Here is an 18,072-nt window from a genome sequence, read left to right on the forward strand (position 1 = left end):
GACTTGACTGTTACAGCTATCAGAATCCACAATTTCAGCCTGACGGCGGGCAGTCTCCCTCTTCACCACAGGTCGAATCAGATATCTCTCTGCCCTCCGTAGCAGACTCGTCGACGGTAATGATGACTTGATCGTAGAGTATTGCTCAAAGAGCCTCTTGGGAAGCACATCAAACCCCCGAAACGGTTTGTATGGATGGAGGAATCCCATATTTGACCGCAGGCTGCGTGGATATATCTGAACTCAACGACGACGGATAGTCTCTTCTTCTGGGGGAATGGATCCCGTTGCTTGCATCAGCTTGCTCCACTGGAAAACCCGAGTCGAAACTGAGTGACTATAGGGAAATACTTTGCGCTAGAAAGTATTATAACCTAAAAATCGTTCATGTCAAGGGAGCTTCCGAAGTCAATCATCTTCAAACACAATCTTGACTATAAAATCAGCGTTTCGAGGTTCCATGAAATTGCGTTCTCAACCTCAATGAACGGTAATAGAAGCTTTCAAGATCGGCGCTCATAAATGGGCAATGTGTATCTGTTAAATTTCCCCCAAATCTAGACCAACAAGCACTGCTTTGGCAGAGAGACGTCAGAAATGCTTCTGTTTTGACGTTGCTGTTTGTGCCATGGCAACCACGGAGAGCAATGTCGTAATGATATACCGTATGATTACATATGATACGCCTTTTTGTAGTGAGTATCTTTACCTTCCTGTTTGGTAATTGCGTAACAGCAGTACGCCCTGATGTTGTGCGCAAATAAAGAAGGCCATTATTTGGCCCATGGCCAATCAGAGCAGCAATCATGATGTATCATGTACCTCTCTAGACAGAAGAATTATCTCCATCTATAATTCTCAATCTGCTGCATATTCTATCATCATTGCCGGATGTCTCTTCCTGCTGGCTGTTATGTCATTTGTGCCAAGAACGTCAACCCTGCATGATCACGTGATGCTGACTTTTTCTGCCAGCAAGAGGCTCTCATCACCGGCGAAAAAAAGTCGCGAGCCGAGTAGCTGTTGAGGAAACCATATAGCTCTTACCCACCCGATCTCATCCTCTCTGGGGCAAAGAACATCGAAAAGAGGCACATACTTCACGCCTAGCATCGGTGTGCATCAAACCCACGCCTCTGGCCTCCATTACACCCTCATTCTACTTCTTCTTCCCAAGTGCCCTTTGGAAAGGCTGCCTCTTGCGCATCGCGATCTGTGCAGAACAAGCGAAATCCGCATTGCTTCCTCGGGCCCACGACTTGACGAAAAGCTTTTGATAAATGAGCCGGGGTATTGGCGATTGATCCACACGAGAACGCGAATATACCGCCGCCGCTTTTGCCGCTTGTGAAGACCGCTATCAATATTCCTGTCGCGTCTCTGCGCGCCGCTTTGCAACAGTCGAAATCCCTAGTCGTGTTGTCTTCCCCGAGTGAGATTCCACGGGAAAAATTCAATCGCTTTAGGGCAATCTTGCGCGATCGTCGAACCTGTCTCAGTGGATGAAGGGTCACTTTCGCGAGTAGGAAACCAGGAAGGGGGTTGAGCTCACCTCGGAGACTCAATAAGCGATAGATGTCTAAAAGAGGAGCTGTTGGCCCTCAGGGCGACAAGGACTCCGATCTCTTTGCATTCAATATGGCGAGCACACCAGAAGAGAAGCCTCAGCGGGCGACTGCTGCGCAAATGGCACATAGAAAGTAAGTGGATGAGATTCATGGTATCGATTAATTTTACGCATCTCCTGTCATCTCCTCGGGCGACTTTATTCACTGAATGGGAGAGGGGCCACTGTCAATACCAGCCTCCCATATTGTTGTGTTCATTGTGTTGCTCAAACCTTTTTTTTTTTTTTTCTTTGTCTTTGTTTTTTCCTGTCTCCTCTGTTACCTCAACACTTTCCACCTGGAAAGTTCTCCAACTCGCAATCGTCAATAGCGAATTTCCGGCTTCTTGTCTGTCCTCTCCGACTCGAATTGTAACTGACAACATCGGCAGAATTAAGGATGTTCGGAGACGAACCCGCCCGAGTACGACTGCTCCAAGCGCTACCGGAGCTACATTTAGCCCATTCAATTCTATCGATCCCAATACTGTCTCGGGCTCCCAGCCTGCGACGAACGGCTTCTCTTTTGGTCAATCTCAGTCTCACAGTTTTCCAGGAGCTAGTTCAAACCCAAGCCAGCCCACTCAGAACGGGGGATCACCGTTTGCCTTTGGCTCTGGAGGTGCTGGTTCATCGTCCTTTAGTTTCTCTACATCCTTTGGTGGGTCAGGGTCATCGGGAAATCCCTTTGCCACTCTGAACACTACTGTGCCCAGCCAACCGTCTGATAATACTGGGTTTTCTGGCTTCAAAGGCAGTATGTTCAACGTACCACCCCCTGGAAGCTCTGCTCCAGGCCAGCAGACTCTGTCTTCGGGCGGTCTCTTTGGAACAGGCTCGCAGCAGACCACTGCTCCTGGAGGCATATTTGGAAGCACTTCCACTACTGCACCTTCAAGCCAGCCTGTGACGACGGCACCCTCCACTGGCAGCATTTTCGGCCAGAATAGCGCTACTAGCACTGCTCCATCTACAAGTCTGTTCGGCCAGTCTACATCAGACAAGCCTTCTCCCTTTGGCCAATCCACAGCGTTCGGTAGCGATTCGATGCAGACATCTCCTGACCCAAAGGCCAATGCTGCCGTATCGAAGCCAGCCATCTTTGGAGGAAACGCTTCTCAGCCTGCATTTGGCGCATCCACAGGCTTCGGAAACCCAGCAGGAGGTTCCGTTTTTGGGGGTGCTACTCCGGCGGCGCAACAAACTCCGTCTAAACCACCCTTTGGAACAAAGCCGACAGAGCAGGCTACTCCAACCTCGACGCCTCTCTTCGGTGCTACTTCCCAGCAACCCACAGCAGCCGCTACGGCACCTACGCCCGCATTGACCGCTGCTACGCCCACAACGACACCCACGACGCTTTTTGGTACTGCATCGCCGGCCAAGCCTGCAACGCCGTTCCAGAATCCTTTCCAGTCTTCAAACCTTTTCTCAGGCGCACCCTCTCCATCAGCCACGCCAAAGCCTGCTGAAGAGAAAGGACATGAAGAGAAGATAGGCGAGGCAGCCCCACCCAAGACCGGCTTCCAATTCTCCTCCTCCACAACCGGTGGCAATCTCTTCTCCATGAGCGAAAGCGCTGCTACTGCGCCTTTAACTACTTCAACTGGTCTGTTCCAGGCACCGGCCACGGGCAGCCTGTTTGCGCCCAAGCCTGCCTCTGCAGAGACTGATAAGCCCAAGACTCCCGAGGCAAATCCTTTCAGCAGCCTTTTCGCTCCTAAACCATCAACTACCACCCAACCCACGCCGGAACAAAAACCACCTGCTGCTACCCCGTTTGGCTCTCTCTTTTCTCCCAAGCCTAGCACACTCAACGAAGGAGCGAAAGTGGGAGAGCCAGCGAAACCGGTCTCATCTACGGCTGTTTCGTCTGCAGCTCCGCCATCACCCAGCCTCTTCGCCCCGCAGCCTTCATCTCTCTCGACCACCGCTGCAGAGAGTAAAATCCAGACACCTGCGTCCGCAACTACTGCGTCTCAAGGCGGTTTCAAAGCCAATGGTGCAGCACCCGCCGAGCCAAAACCTTCAGTCAAGCCTCCCGCAGTCCAATTCGCCGAGAGCTTGCGGCCGAGCAAATTGCCTTCTGGGCTGAGCGAACAACAGAAGCAAGATTTTGATCTTGTCTACAGTCTGCGCATGTTGAATGAATGCTTTCAACGCGAGATCGCTCGCCTGAATCCTTCAACGGACGACTTCGACGCTACCGTGCTCTTTTACATGCGCGTTCGTGAAGTGATTGGTGCACCAACCGTACCGCTCTCATATAAGCGGAAGGCTGCCGAAGATGAGAGTGCTGATCGTGAGATACAATCAGCGAAGAAAGTTAAGCCCTCCGGCGCCACTGGTGTACCAGCGACCCCCAGCACCAACATCTCGTCACCTTCCCAGAAGATGAACATCGGGCCAAGCTCCATTACGACAACACCGTCTAAGCTTTTTGATACGAACCAGATCAACCCAACAACCAATGGAAAAATGGCTGAGGAAAAGGCTGAAACTGGTGCTTCTCGGGCTGAGAATCGTTCCGATAGTGACTCTGCCACCGCGAGCATCTTCGCTCAGTCTTTCTCGAAATCGAAAGCTGATGGTTCAGAGGCCACAAGTGCAGTGTCTCCCAAGCCAGCTACCCCAGAAACCAATAAGCCTGCTCTATTCTCTACCACCCCGTCTGCGTCTCCGTCGAAGCCCATATTTTCTTCGTCCTCTACTGCCAAGGAAAATGCAACTTCCAGCTTCATCTTCTCTCAACCTACCTCAAACTCTGGGCTCACGTCATCCACAACCAGCGTCAGCACGCCTGCCCAGAATCTGTTCGTCCCGAAGCCCACAGGTGACGGGAGAACCGAGGCACCGGCCGTTCCCAAATTCGGTGCCGGCACTGCGACGAACTTTTTCGCTCAGTTCAAATCCATTGCCGATAAAAATGCTGAGAAGGAAAAGGAGAAGCGCAAAGCAGAGGATTTCGACTCTGAGGAAGAAGACGAAGCTGAGTGGGAACGGAAAGATGCCGAACAGCAGCGCAAGAAACGCGAGGAGTTGGAGGCTCAGACTAAAAAGCGCGCCAAATTTGTTCCAGGCAAGGGATTTGTCTTCGAGGATGAGAGCAGCGATACTACGGAACCCAAGAAAGCAGCAGAGACATCTACTTCGACTGCCAGTTCATCCGTCTTTGAAGCAAAGCGGGACACTCCGGTCAAAGCGAACAATATATTTGGTCATCTCTCTGCGACCCCATCAGAGGTAGAAGAGGATAATGATGCTGACGATACAGAAGAGGCGTCAGCTGCCGGGGAAGATGCTGATGAAGAGTCCAAAGAGTCCTCTCTGGTACCGGCCAGCGACCGCGACGATGGTCGGGATGCGGAAATCAGCGAAGCAGACTCCAAAGCCGTTTCGGTCAGCGGAGCCGAGTTCTCTGCCAATGACAGCAGCGACGACGGCGATTTTTCTAAAGCTCTGACCAAGTCAAAACAAGCCTCGAGTGGTGGTAAAAGTTTATTTGATCGGGTTCAGTACGGTCAAGATGGAAAGCCTAAGAGGCAAACCGACGAGGAAGCAAAGAATCCCTTCTCTTCACTCTTTAGCCCTTCGTCCAAGTTCTCCTCTTCCATGACGAGTCCCGGAACGTCCACCCCGAATCCATTTGGCTCACCCAGTACCCCTGCGCCAGGCCAAGGTGATTCTGCCGAAAGTAAGCCAGCATCTAGTATCTTCAAGTCTTCGGTTGCCACGAGCGGTGGCCTTTTTACTTCCGCACCGGCAAGTACTGGAACGAGTACGCCGTCCGTCTTCGGTCAGAGCTCGTCGAAACCAGCAGGTGACAAGACCTGGAAGCCAGATTCTCCCATCAAATTCGCCGACTCGACTGCTACGGCACCTTCGACCACGTCGAAGCCAGATTCTGGGTCCACCGCTCAATCAACCGACTCCTCAAAGCCATTCTCTACTCTCTTCGGCGCGCCAGCCGCTGGGGCGAAGGCGTCTGGCAGTGGACAGTCGGCGCTAGGGTTCTCCTTTGGTGGTCCGTCACAGCAGGGCTCTTCCTTCCTGGCTCCTTCCACCGTCACTTCCGCTACTGGCAGTCGCGCGTCGACCCCCGGACTGACCTCCGATACTGGCGCGGAGGAGTCTGTAGATGGAGAGGCTGCCGAATCTCTACCCCAGGTTGATCTTGCTCGCAGCAGAGCCGGCGAAGAGGACGAAGACATTGTGATAGAGACGAGGGCGCGTGCATTGAAGATCAAGCCCGGCGCAGGCTGGGAAAGCCAGGGTGTTGGTTATCTCCGTGTTCTGAAAAATCGCAACACTTCTCGCTCTCGCATCATCCTGAGAGCCGACCCAAGTGGCAAGGTTGTCCTGAACGCAGCCTTGTTGAAGGATATTAAGTACACCATTAACGCAAACAGTGTGCAGTTCCTGGTTCCCCAGGCTGAAGGCGCCCCGGAACAATGGGCTGTTAGAGTGAAAGGGAAGGAAGAAGCTGAGCGTTTGCATTCCGCAATTGAAGAGTCCAAGGCGTAAGCACAAGCTGTGTTTACATATCACGAATCGGCGTTGTACATTTGGTCTGACTCGAACACATTCGCGGCTTTTTCTTACGACAGTTTATATCGATTCCGTCCGGCCATAACCGTGATTCCCATGGTTTATGCAGCGGGCCCTGAAAGCTGATGCTTGTATTTTTCTTTCCGCCAAGGAATCATGGTTGCCATGCGATTTCTTTGATCGGACTAAACTTTGTTATCTGCCATTGTCATGTCAATTTTGTCATTTCTACATGGCACCGTACTTTGTCCATTCTTCCTCGTGCCTTTTTGAACCATGAGCACTCGAAGTTGGCGTCATTTTGTTGAACCGTTTTTGCATTCCAAATTCTTCCTGCCGTCCATTCCCCCAACATTCAGATCATGGCCTTGTGTGTAACTATTTCGCATTTCAATTACACTACGTCATCAGCATCATGTTATTATCTATGGAACAAGACAGGCGCCTTAGCATAGCGTGTGGGTTCGAACCATTGCAATGCATTCTCCATCTAACATTTCATTCATACCTTATCCTTATTCATTGGATTCCCTGGCGCTGTTTCTTTGGCATAGCGCACGTTTATTGGCGTTTCATCCTCAACCGCCTCACCCTTTCTGCAGAGGCTCTTCCCGCCTCTGTCGCCGAGTTCCTGATCCTTCAACTGGATGGGCTCGCCGCCGCGCTCTCCGACACCAGCCCCTGGAAGAGAAGTACAAGGCGAATCCCCAATCAGGGGGATGTTCTCGCGGGGATCAATGTATAGACTCTTCATACTGACGGACTATTGAGGTGTGGGTGAAATAATAATTGATGGAGAGTCTGAATCTCAGACAAGTCATCTCGAGGATAGAGCCTCCTATACATGCCGTCATCCCAACCGCACATCTCAACAATCAGGAATCAGTATCATTCTCGAGGACAACTGTCTCTCTTTCCTCACTGCTCTGAGCCAAGAATACCATAAGGGAATCCCTTTAGAGGCAGCCATAGTTGAATAATATCATTCCCAAGGATCGACTTAATCAGTCAATCTACCCAATACCTACTTATCCTTGGGTAGATAGCTTCGATATCCCTAAATAAGTGATCAAAGAAGTCTTACCTTGGTTTCTACATGCGTCACTCTTCTCAACTTCCTCTCCTTTTTCCCACCCTTCATCTTCTCCCCTCCTTTAAAGATCTTACCGGTCATCAAACACCTGTGGACCTCATGTAAGGTTGACCGATCTATCACTATTCTGAGCTCTGGCCAGCCCTCGGTATAACATTAAATCACTCCAGAATCCCAAAAGACGTGGTCTTCGAAGCAAAGCCAAAATGGAAGAACAGAGCCAGCATAGCACTCCCTTTACTGAGTTCATTTACCATCCAGCACGCGGATTCCAAACTTGGCAAGAGCTTTGCACACACATCCGAAGAGAGGTTCTTCAAGCACAATCCTCAACTGAAATTGACTACATTTCGGTTTCCCCCGACTGGGGCCCAGTGATTGTTGACTCGCTAGACGAGGACGGGGACGTCGAACGCTTAAACGCCGCGTAAGTAAACAATACCAATCATCTCTATATTCTTTGCTGATCGTACTCAAGCTCAGCTACAACTCTGTTACAGAAACCTTGCTAATCAAAGTCACGTCTACCTGTCTCCTTGGATGTCATTATAACTGGTGCTTATCCAGCAACACGACTGGCTCAGACAGAATCTTGTCATGGATGATCACCTCAGTCTTCTCCAAGTATGGACAAACACTAGTCAGTCTTCGGCTATGGATTGTATGGAATATGATGTTGCTAACTCTCGATAGCCCATGGGCGATTCAAAGCCCCGTACTCGGGTTCGAGGAAGACACCCAACTTCTGTATGTGCCCAGACAATCGATACCACCCCTCATTCGTAATCGAATGCGGAGATTCTGAGTCCTAGGAGCAGCTCATGGAAGACATGAGACTATGGCTTATCAGTGCCCATCCATATGTGAATGTCGTTGTGATAATCATGTATGCTCGCAAAGGCAACACCAGTCAAGTGGAAGGCAAAGCTGAACTCTACGTTCGAGACGCAGATGGCAACCCAGCCCTCCAGTACGAAGCAGTGGGTTGTCCGCCCTTACTATCGCTTACCAGGGCTCACCAGAATAGTAGACCATCTTTCCCGCGACTCAGTCCGAGTGCTCACTTGGCATCAGTGCCGGAGATCTCTTCGGCCCAGTTCTCCCCCAAGGTCTGCAAGCCAACACAGTTCTCCCCTTGAGCATCGATAATCTTCGAAGTCAGGCTCATGATGCAATGGTGCACATGGACATGGTGCCTGCAACTTAGCACAGTAATATGCTGGCTTAGATTCAGAAAGAACTGGATGATCATTGAGCATTAAGGTTCTACAGAGATTTTGCTGTTTCGCTGGCATTACCAGATCACTATCTCACGAATATCAAATGGGTGCCAATACAACGACATCCCTTACCCGATCAGGCAAAGCCCAATTAATAGGAGCGAACTACTCACGATACGATTCTTTCAAAGCAAGAGGGGATAAGGAATTGAATTAAAGGATCTCATGATAGTCACGTCGACTATAGTTCCTCTGTAGTCACGCATCAATCGATACAATGCTACCTGATAGGTCCCACATGATGATATTTCACTCCGTACTCCCGAGCCTGAAAGAGAAGCACCGATGATCGAAGCTACAGCGGAAGAAAGAAATTTTCATTTCCATGAAATCTTTTTTTATTGTTCCAAGTCAACCGTAACACAAGACCCGAGCAGGAAGCGATCCATTTATTCGTCAACAACAGCGGTGTGCAGACCCTTGGCGTCCTTGACGTTGACGGCCTGGACGTAGGAGTAGAGTCTCTCCTTGGCGCCCTCCTCGTCGTTACGCTTGCGGGAGATGCGGACACGGAGGCGGAAAGGAACGCCCTTGACACCGGCTTCCCAGACCTTCTTGTTCAGCTGGGGGTCGAGGCGGACATCCTTGGTGCCCTGATTGGCGGAACGCGAGTGGTTAGCTGAGCTGGAACCCATCCCATCACTTCATGGGGGGAGAAACCTACCATAGCCCGCTCAGCGAAGGCGCGGATCTCCTTGATGGCACGAGGAGCGCGCTTCTTGAAAGTAACACCGTGCATCTATAGATCGAGCAAAAAAAGGAGAAATTAGTCTTCCGCCCAAATGCCATCTGGTAGAGTGAATCTGCGAAGATGCTATTTGCGGCCATAGAGGTGGACTTCATCAAACTATTTCTTCTTTTTTTGTGGTCGTGTATTGTATATTCCTCCTCTTTCCTTTGGGTTTCGGATTCTGATCCCCGAAGATATATCTCGCACAAGCCCTTCTGCAGCGGATTCCTCCTCACACACAAGGTTGTTTCGAGATGTTCCCATATGTTGTTCTCCGTCCATGCCTCAGGGTTTTTGGTTCCGCAAGGTCGCAAGTCGGTCGATTCATTGACCACGAAATTGTGTGCAAAAGGAAATCAAAAGCAAAGGTCCAGCGTCTTCAACGTACTCTCTTGTGCATGTTGATGGTGTACTCGCGGGTGACAACGTCGGCGATGGCCGAACGAGTCTTCTTGCCGGTGGTCTGGACGGTGCTGGACATTTCTGGAACAGGAAGAAAAGAAATGTCAGTAATCTTCAGTCCTGGGGGAAAAGAACTGCGCGACACAAGAAATATGGAATTGATACTGACTGAATGGGCTGACAGAGAACGTCGGCTGTCGTTGGCGATGTGGTCGACTGTCGAAGGAATTGGGATTTTCGGATGTCGTTTTTTTGGTGGTCGAAATTCAGTGTGGCTCGCTTATCGTCTGGCAACACTCTGATTGGGTGGTTGCTGTCACGTGATGCTACACCATCCGCCGCTAATCCAAACTGCCTAGAGGCTACATCTACATGCTAATCCTTGTTTATAGTTGTTGTACTTGGAATAGGCAGTATTTGTTGGAATTGACGTCTATTTGTCAAAACTCAGTTTCTCTTGCCAGAACGCGACACTAATTGTATCCTCTAAGCGTGTCATTTCTCGGCGCTCACATCAGGGTATAGGTCAAAACGTCGCTGGGTATAGACGGGGATGCCCTTTCGAGTGTTCTGAATAGACTCGTTGTCCAAGTCTGCGTAGATAATCGTCTCTGTCTCGGCTGCTTCTGCCAGAATCTCGGCGTTAGGATTGACGATCACACTGTGACCCCAAGCGTGGTATGTTGCGTTCGTATCACGAGCCGGGCTGCACAAGCCAACATAGATCTGGTTGTCAACCGCACGAGCGCGACCAAGGAGTGCCCAGTGAAGAGGGCCAGTAGTCATATTGAAGGCACCGGGGTAAATCAGCGCGAAAGCTCCCTTGCGCGCTGCGATCATTGCCGACTCCGGGAAGCGGATATCGTAGCAGATGGCGAGGCCAATCTTGCCATATTCTGGTAGATCGACGAGGGTCAACTGGTTTCCAGGCGAGAGTACTTCGCTTTCCTTGAACGTAATCTTCCCGGGGATGTCGATATCGAATAGGTGCGTCTTGCGGTGTGTGCCAATGAGAGAGCCTGTAGGCGAGAACACAAGGGAAGTGTTGTAATACTTCTTTGTCGAGGTGTCCAGCTCGGGTATACTGCCTCCTACCAGGTATGCCTGGGCTTCCGCAGCGATGGCCGACAGAGCATGATATGAGGGGGATTGTTCTTTTGTGGGAGGCGACGGGAGTAGTGTCTCGGCATATGAAGGGAAATATTGTGTTCCATACGGCGAATTAAAGCATTCAGGGAGAACGATGAGCTTCGCGCCTGCTTTTGCGGCCTCAAGGACCTTGGTCCTTGCGTGAGAGAGATTAACGGCTTTGTCCGCACCTATGACCGAGTACAATGTTAGTTAGTACGGGCTGAAGACATCATGGATGCTTGGGACATCATAGCGCACCTGAAGCCAGCTGCACTAAGGCTAGCTTAAGAGGTTGTTTCAATAGGGCAGCCATGACTAACAAATGCAACGATAGTTGGGAAGTTGAGGTTATCGGTGGTTGCACCGATTGCGGGGAACTTCATAATAAATGGGGTCGAAGTGGTGGCCGACTCGCCTTGCTTTATCAGCGTCGCTTTCGAGGTCTTCAAGACTCAAGGCTTTCTCTAATAAACGACAGCTACATTATTGTATTTCCTACAATTATTATGGCCATTTCTGGCAAGATGAAAAGCTTCAATTTGGTACCGTTGGCTTTCAATTGTGGCCGATGACACTCTTGCATACTGTTCCCTCGCAAGCTGCCCATCGGTTGCTGTCGGGGGAGCAGAGTCTGTATGCGGACGTCGGCGATTCATGTTCGTTCCTGTGCAGAGGCATGATAAAATGCCGCCTACAATTCGACTCAACGGAGTTGCTTCCTTTCGAGAGATTTGGGTGCTCTGTTTATGTTGATAAAAGTTGGACGATCTTTTTTTTCCGAAGACTGTGTTACATGTTCAGTCCGGCCTTTCGAATCCCTGCAATATGAGACACGGCACAATCATTCTATGACAAAATACTACAAGGATGACACCTGTTTGCATAGTTCCGCCGTTTGTCTATGAGAGTGAGACCTTCTCTGACTGTGAAAAGCAATGGCTCGGTTACATACGGCAATTAGGGTCAGGCCTAGAAACGAAGCCCATGAAGTTCTTCATGCCAAATCCAAACCATTCGACAGTTCGACTTGCCCAGAACCAGGATAGCCGCAGGGGGACTGACAGTAGCCATCTCGACAAAAAGAAATGATTTTTTTTCCGCGGTGAAATCGTGAAACAGGTTCTACAGCCGGTTACCTGTTCTCGCTGTGATATCAGACCCGATCCAGTTTAATGATAGTGATCGACCGTGGCAAAATGGGTTCTTTCTCTGGAGAAGGGTGTTATCACTCTTCAATAATATGAGCGGGCGCAATTCCTCCATCTCGTGTATGGAAAGCCAATGTCGTAGTTGGCCCTGACGGCTTTATCATAGATATCCCATCAATCGATCTTCAGCCTGCAAGTCAGACGAGGAGTCTGTTCCTCCTGAATTCTTCAGGACATCAAATGAATTGGACACTCATGCAGTTGATCCTAACTACTGGTTGAGCGAAGCCGTTGAGGATCACATATGGCATACGTAGGTCTCCCTGAGCCTTGCAGATATGTCTCTAGATCGCATAAATATCGATCTCCGGGCTTTAATTAGTCCTCCAAAATGGACTCATCACAGATGAGGAATCACTTCAATATATTGAATCGTGCGCAACGTCTATCGCCATAGTGTAACTTGCGTGTCGGTATCAGTTCCGAAGTATCGAACCTAACAAGAAACGACTACTCAAAATAGAAAGGCGGAGCATCGTCAGGCCCATCGTAGTCTCATTCATCTTCCGTCAAACCTGTAGGGCCACTTTATGAAGAGACCGACTACGGGATAATAACTTGAGAAAGAGTGGCGAATAGGACGCTAGCTGAGTCAGCGAGTCTGGGCCCCTGAGACATGAAGTGCACGGAGAACTCTCTGGCTTTTCCTGTGCCGATTCCAATTTAGATACAAAGTGTTCATAAATAAAATATGGAGAAAAAGGGGCAAAGGAGACTCCCTTATCATCTCTTGTGTGTCTTCTTCTCAATTCTTTTCTTCTGGTTCTTAATTACTGAGCCATGGATAGCCGGAGGGTGCCTTTCTTCTGCCCACCAACCATCAGCCTGTGATCCTCCTTCCGCCGGTGAGACACCGTCACAGCCGCCCACTGATTCCCCACTGCCTTCACCTCTTCCGTTCATTTTGCCCCAGGGTTCGGACGTTTCTGTGGCTTAAGGCGGCCTTAAAGCAGCCTTAAACGCCCCAGTACCACTCTTTTCACCTTTTCACCTTTCTCATTTTTTCCCCCTGTCTAGCGTGGTTTTTCTTTTTCCCGCAGCGCAGCGGTACGGGAGAAGTCCGAAGTGGCCAATCTTGGTAGTCCCTCGCTTTATAAGTTGTCCCGAGACGCGCTGCCGCCTGATACTTCAATCCCGGTGATACTCAGCACTCATCGCCATCAGACGATCTAGGCATATATAAAGTCAACAGGCCATTACAACGCCCGTTACAGCCGGTTCGAAGGTTGAGCACGACGTCATGTTCGAGGACTTTTCCTTCTCTTCACCGTCGTCCACCAGACCTCCTCGGCTGGCATTCGACGGGGACGATCGACTCATGATTGATTGTGATGGTTCTATGATCTCACCATTGTCCTCTCGGTGCCCCTCACCGAGATCGACGTCGTCGCATAAATTTCCCCGGAGTTTGCATCGTTCGCGATCATCACACTTCCGCTCCCCTCAGCCGCCTACCTCTGTTCCGTTCTCCGCTTACGACGGCAAGAGACTTTCCATTAGCACATTGACAAGAAAGCTCCATGAGCATACCATCCAGAGTCAGTCTCAGGAGGAGAAAGCTGACGACGTGACCACCTCGCCGTCAACGCCCCGGTCTGTGTCGGATATGGGGTCAGCATCTGGGCAATTTCATGGGTATTTCCTGACACCCCCGGACACGGACCATGACGACGAGGGATATTGTGACTCGGCATCTATGGCCTCTCTCTCACCGTCATTGTCACCTCATCAACAATCCCCCTTTCTGGGAGCCATGACCGCCCCGCTGGACTTGACATCGCAGGGTGGGGCTCTCGAAACCCTGTTGAACTGTGGACTCGATACTACGATGAACATCCGGGCACACCGACAACATATCTCCCGCCTGCAATGCAATCCATCGGACATCGAAGCCATTAGACGGGCTCTTATATCCGAAGATGAGCCGCTGGAGGTCGACCCATCCAACGAGGACGATTGTCATCCAAGCTCACTTCCTCCGCAGCTGTCGCCCCGTAGGAGGGCTGTCACGCTCAGCCGGAGCCGCTATCGACCAATAACCGCCACTTCTGGCCTTTCTGATACATCAGGGGTTGAGCATCGGGACCGGCGGAAAAGCACTGCTGGCGTTCCTTCATCTCACCGTATCGAAAAGAGTTACTGCCTGTCATCGAGCCGGGATTACCGCAAGAAAAGCGATCAAGGCTTGAGAAGGAAGAGTCTGGTCAGCGCTGCCTTGGCTTCTGTGGTTGAAAAGGCACCGCAGTCGACTGTTTGATCTACTTCCCCTTGAGAGACTTTCCCTTCTACTGTACATATTGAGATAGATACCCGGCCTGTATATACTTTGTCAGTGCGTATCAATTTGTTCATTTCGCTCTCACGTATGTGTCGCTCTCGTCCTAATCCTCCCGCAACCCAACCAACCGTCGTGACTCCTCCCACAGTCTCTCCGCGCTCTCCTGATCCCAAATATGGGATGCATACCCAGGATCAACTGTGCGAAACCCCGGCTTCGCCAGCTCCGATTCTCTACAATTCTCCAAATACTTTCCGCCTTTACCCTCCCACTCCCTCCCCACAGCAGCCACCACAACCATGGCGGCCCCCTGCTCCTCCGTCTTCAGATACGGCTTCATTCCGGGCTTCCGCCACTCCTCCATCACCCCGTCATCCACAAACTTCTGCAACCCCGTGAAAATAAGTCCCGGATGCACACTAAGCCCGTGCAGCCCTTGCCCCCCAAACCGCCTCTCGATCTCATTCATCATATAGATATTCGCCGTCTTGCTCTGCGCATACGCCAGCGCGGGGTCATACCCGCCCAACTCAAACTGCAGATCCCCGAACCGAATCCCGCTCTTCCGGTGCGCTGACGACGTCACGCCCACCACCCGCGAGTGGAATTGTGGAGTCACAGACCGCAGCAGGATAGGTTTTAGCAGCTCGAACAGCAGGAAATGGCCGAGATGGTTCGTCCCGAACTGTATTTCGAAGCCGTCTTCTGTGCGGCCTTCTGGTGTGGCCATCACGCCGCCGTTGTTGATTAGCACGTTGAGCTTGTCGCTTTGCGAGAGGAATGAGTTCACTGCTTGCCGGTTGCTGGAGAGACTTGCTAGGTCCATGTGGAGGAGGCGGATCTCGCCCTGGGGGGATGAGGGGTTGCTGTTTTCATCAGAGGCAGGGGTAGAGTCAGAGCTAGAGTCAGAGTCAGCCGCAGGGGCGAGGAGGTCGGCCAACACGTGCCGGGCTTTGGGGATGTCGCGGACGGCGAGGAAAAGGGTTGCGTTTGTTTTGGAGAGAGCGCGGGCGGTTGCAGCGCCGAGGCCAGAGGAGCAGCCTGTGATTAGGATGACTTTGTCCGGAAGGGCGTGGGTGAGGTTTTCGGTCTGGATGATGGAGAGGGCCGTCGGGTGGTCTTCCATATTTTGGGGCCAGTACGGTGTTCGCTTCGAGCTGAGGGATGTCTCTGTGAGTGGCCGAGGTTTTCGTCTATAGGGTATATGGTATATTCATGATGGTCAACCCAGGGCTTGGTAACTACGTCAGAATGGCGACGCTTGCATGACCTCCCTCACTTGAGGTGCACCTTGCCCACACCGAACGATGAAGAAAATTAAAGTATATATCAGGCTAATCTATCGCAATGAAACAGAGACCAGCTCCAGGCTGTCATATAGGAACCCACTCACACCGCGGTGTCTCTGACACAGCACACTGTCGACGCTATCATCGAAAAAGCCGGCCCCTCCGCAGGGCACTAGCAAAGCTGCGTAATTTTCTAAGCGGATTGCGCTTCCCGCGCTTCTTCCGATCTGACGAAGACCCCCTGGTCCATTCGCTCCGCTGCATCTCCTCGTACTTCATCGCGAGAATATCGTCCGTGGTGCCCGTCCATCCCGTCCCATCGTAGGAGGCTAGAACTGAATACCCCGGCTCCCCGAGCTCACTTCCGTATGATTGCGCCGTCATCGGCCTGGACTGCGGAGGCGAACTCCACTTGTGAGATTGCGGGATATCGGTCTCATTTCCCTCTAATCGTTCGGAGATGGACGGCATAGGGTGATACGGTATGTCGCCGATGAGGTCGTAGTGGGCTTTTTCTTCGTCGGCGTCGGATATGTAATGGTCATGGTCCTGCTTGTGGTCATGGCTTGCCTCAATGGTTTCGTCATGCTCCAAGATCAAAGTCTCGCTCTGAGGCCGTGGTGCGTTGAACGAGTCCCGCTGGTCGTCTGTGATGGACGAATTGTCCACGTCTTCAATGTACGAGACAATGCGGGCGAACTTCAACGATTCATGCGGATTAAGGATCTCGAACGAGGTCCCCTGGTGCTCAACTGTGGCGGTCGGCCGTCGCAGTTCCAACAGCATCGAATCAGAGCGGGCTTTGGCATGTCTGGGATTGAATATTTGCTCCTGCGGCTCTGGCTCCGGGAACCGGGCGAGCCTAGCTCGGAAAGTTTCCTATATCTTGTCAGCTCAGTTAAGGGCGTGGTTTCTCAGCAACTCACCAGCAATTGATGAGGGCTATGTACGGGACTTGGACGGAGCGTTTGCTCTGAAATATTGATATCTGAGAAACTGGATGGAAAGGAAACTACATCCATTAGCATATCTCACACCGCATGGCAGCGGATTAACTCGTACGGAGTGATTCATCAAGCCCAGCCCCATTCTCACCTCGGTATGAGACGGGACTGGGCGTATATGACGGAGACAGCGGAGGCGGGCTCGATGCCGCAGACGAGACTGAAAACGAACACAATGGAGGCGTCAAGCTCGTTTGGCTTTTGTTCAGATCCAAAGCTGCGTTTTTACGCCGTAGGGTCTTCCCTCCGTTGCGATTGAGGGCGATGAAGCCGTCATCCTGCGAAAGAAACCTCCGGTAGTGGTGCAGGGATAATGCCCCCGGATATCCCGGCTTCGGCGTTGCGGCATCGAAGGCGGTCGATGCAAAAGAAGGAGAGTCCAGAGTTGGAGATTCGAGAGTCTGTTTTAGTGGTGGATGGAGTTGGAGAGGTTCATGGCAACCGCTTTGCCAGGTTTGATGGTCATGATCGAGATTCATGATTGCTTGTCTTTTTGAAGGTAAAGAGATGCGTTTGTCCCGCTGAGAAAACACCTTAGAAATAAAGGAGCGATAATAGAGAGCCTGTCAATTAAACAAGGCCACTGTCTGATGGCATTGAAGGTACAAGTACAGGTACATGAGGCCAGGACATAATCCGACCGTTGGAGCCATGAATCAAGACAAAACAAGAGACATTATTGTTCTGGCCTTCTGCAGGCAGACTCAGACTATAAACAGAAAAGGAGAGAAGAAGAAAGGGGGACGAAGAGGTTGTAAGAGATAAAAAGAAGAGACAGAAGGGCCCTGGACAAAAAAAGAAACCAGCAAACGTCACATTGCCAGGCCAAAATCAATAAATCATGGAATTAAAAAAAACCAGCATGTATTGATTTTCTTCTGCATTAAGGAAGCCCTGTCGCTGCTTATGGGCGCCACATAGATGGATTAGGCCCACTTACTCAGAGTAATAAACACGCACACTATGCAGCAGCCCCTTTACATATTTAGGTAGATTTGATAGTGATTTTAACTTACTGTGGAGAGAATAACAGCTATGTGTCTTGCGCTCAGAGTGTCTTTTACTAAAGCTGCTGCCGTTAACACTACTTGGCTTACCGGTGATTGCTCCTGGTTGGATTATAAAGGAGGATTCACAGATGAGCAGATTAAAGCATCACTCATAGATTCAAGGGTTGACATCCCTCAATAGAGCCCAATCCGCTACCTTCTCTTAAAGGATGCTGCCATTGCCATGGATTTTGGAGTAATAGAGCTTGAAAGTGTCAGAAGTATGTGCACACTCTAGAACTTAAAGTGGCTCATAACCTCATGTTTACATCCCCCTGGAAGAAATCAAAGAGCTACCCTGGGCACCTCCATTATAGAATCAAGCATGTCACAGCATTATCCAATGCAATCACCACAGCAAGGATATCACAATAAGCATATCTGTTAGAAGTTCATATCTCTCTGTTCTCCAGTGATGACAGTTCTAATGGGGCAAGTATTTCAATCCCTTGCT

General features: G+C 50.7%; 7 protein-coding genes across 7 annotated transcripts; 3 read left to right on the plus strand and 4 right to left on the minus strand.

The window, feature by feature from the left end:
- Positions 1–1,575: 1,575 nt before the first annotated feature.
- On the plus strand, positions 1,576–6,130 carry Aud_004060 (RanBP1 domain protein; the record flags this gene model as incomplete). Its single annotated transcript, XM_043289002.1, has 2 exons — positions 1,576–1,700; positions 1,999–6,130. 2 exons carry the CDS (start codon positions 1,576–1,578, stop codon positions 6,128–6,130), a joined length of 4,257 nt encoding a protein of 1,418 aa, XP_043144937.1.
- A 1,323-nt stretch (positions 6,131–7,453) lies between these two features.
- On the plus strand, positions 7,454–8,454 carry Aud_004061 (uncharacterized protein; the record flags this gene model as incomplete). Its single annotated transcript, XM_043289003.1, has 4 exons — positions 7,454–7,674; positions 7,941–7,994; positions 8,098–8,227; positions 8,278–8,454. 4 exons carry the CDS (start codon positions 7,454–7,456, stop codon positions 8,452–8,454), a joined length of 582 nt encoding a protein of 193 aa, XP_043144938.1.
- Positions 8,455–8,916: 462 nt separating this feature from the next.
- Aud_004062 (60S ribosomal protein eL31) lies at positions 8,917–9,738 on the minus strand (the record flags this gene model as incomplete). Its single annotated transcript, XM_043289004.1, has 3 exons — positions 8,917–9,120; positions 9,192–9,266; positions 9,646–9,738. 3 exons carry the CDS (start codon positions 9,736–9,738, stop codon positions 8,917–8,919), a joined length of 372 nt encoding a protein of 123 aa, XP_043144939.1.
- A 416-nt stretch (positions 9,739–10,154) lies between these two features.
- Positions 10,155–11,103, minus strand: Aud_004063 (carbon-nitrogen hydrolase family protein; the record flags this gene model as incomplete). The annotated part of the gene is made up of 2 exons (XM_043289005.1): positions 10,155–10,978; positions 11,049–11,103. 2 exons carry the CDS (start codon positions 11,101–11,103, stop codon positions 10,155–10,157), a joined length of 879 nt encoding a protein of 292 aa, XP_043144940.1.
- A 2,135-nt stretch (positions 11,104–13,238) lies between these two features.
- Aud_004064 (uncharacterized protein) lies at positions 13,239–14,255 on the plus strand (the record flags this gene model as incomplete). Its single annotated transcript, XM_043289006.1, has 1 exon — positions 13,239–14,255. One exon carries the CDS (start codon positions 13,239–13,241, stop codon positions 14,253–14,255), a length of 1,017 nt encoding a protein of 338 aa, XP_043144941.1.
- A 124-nt stretch (positions 14,256–14,379) lies between these two features.
- Aud_004065 (uncharacterized protein) lies at positions 14,380–15,402 on the minus strand (the record flags this gene model as incomplete). The annotated part of the gene is made up of 1 exon (XM_043289007.1): positions 14,380–15,402. One exon carries the CDS (start codon positions 15,400–15,402, stop codon positions 14,380–14,382), a length of 1,023 nt encoding a protein of 340 aa, XP_043144942.1.
- A 304-nt stretch (positions 15,403–15,706) lies between these two features.
- Aud_004066 (uncharacterized protein) lies at positions 15,707–17,048 on the minus strand (the record flags this gene model as incomplete). Its single annotated transcript, XM_043289008.1, has 3 exons — positions 15,707–16,444; positions 16,492–16,577; positions 16,628–17,048. The coding sequence occupies 3 exons, from the start codon at positions 17,046–17,048 to the stop codon at positions 15,707–15,709; spliced, it is 1,245 nt and encodes a 414-aa protein (XP_043144943.1).
- Between the last annotated feature and the right edge of the window lie 1,024 nt (positions 17,049–18,072).

This window comes from Aspergillus udagawae (genome assembly GCF_001078395.1).
Source record: "Aspergillus udagawae IFM 46973 DNA, scaffold_3, whole genome shotgun sequence".
NCBI lineage: Eukaryota > Fungi > Ascomycota > Eurotiomycetes > Eurotiales > Aspergillaceae > Aspergillus > Aspergillus udagawae.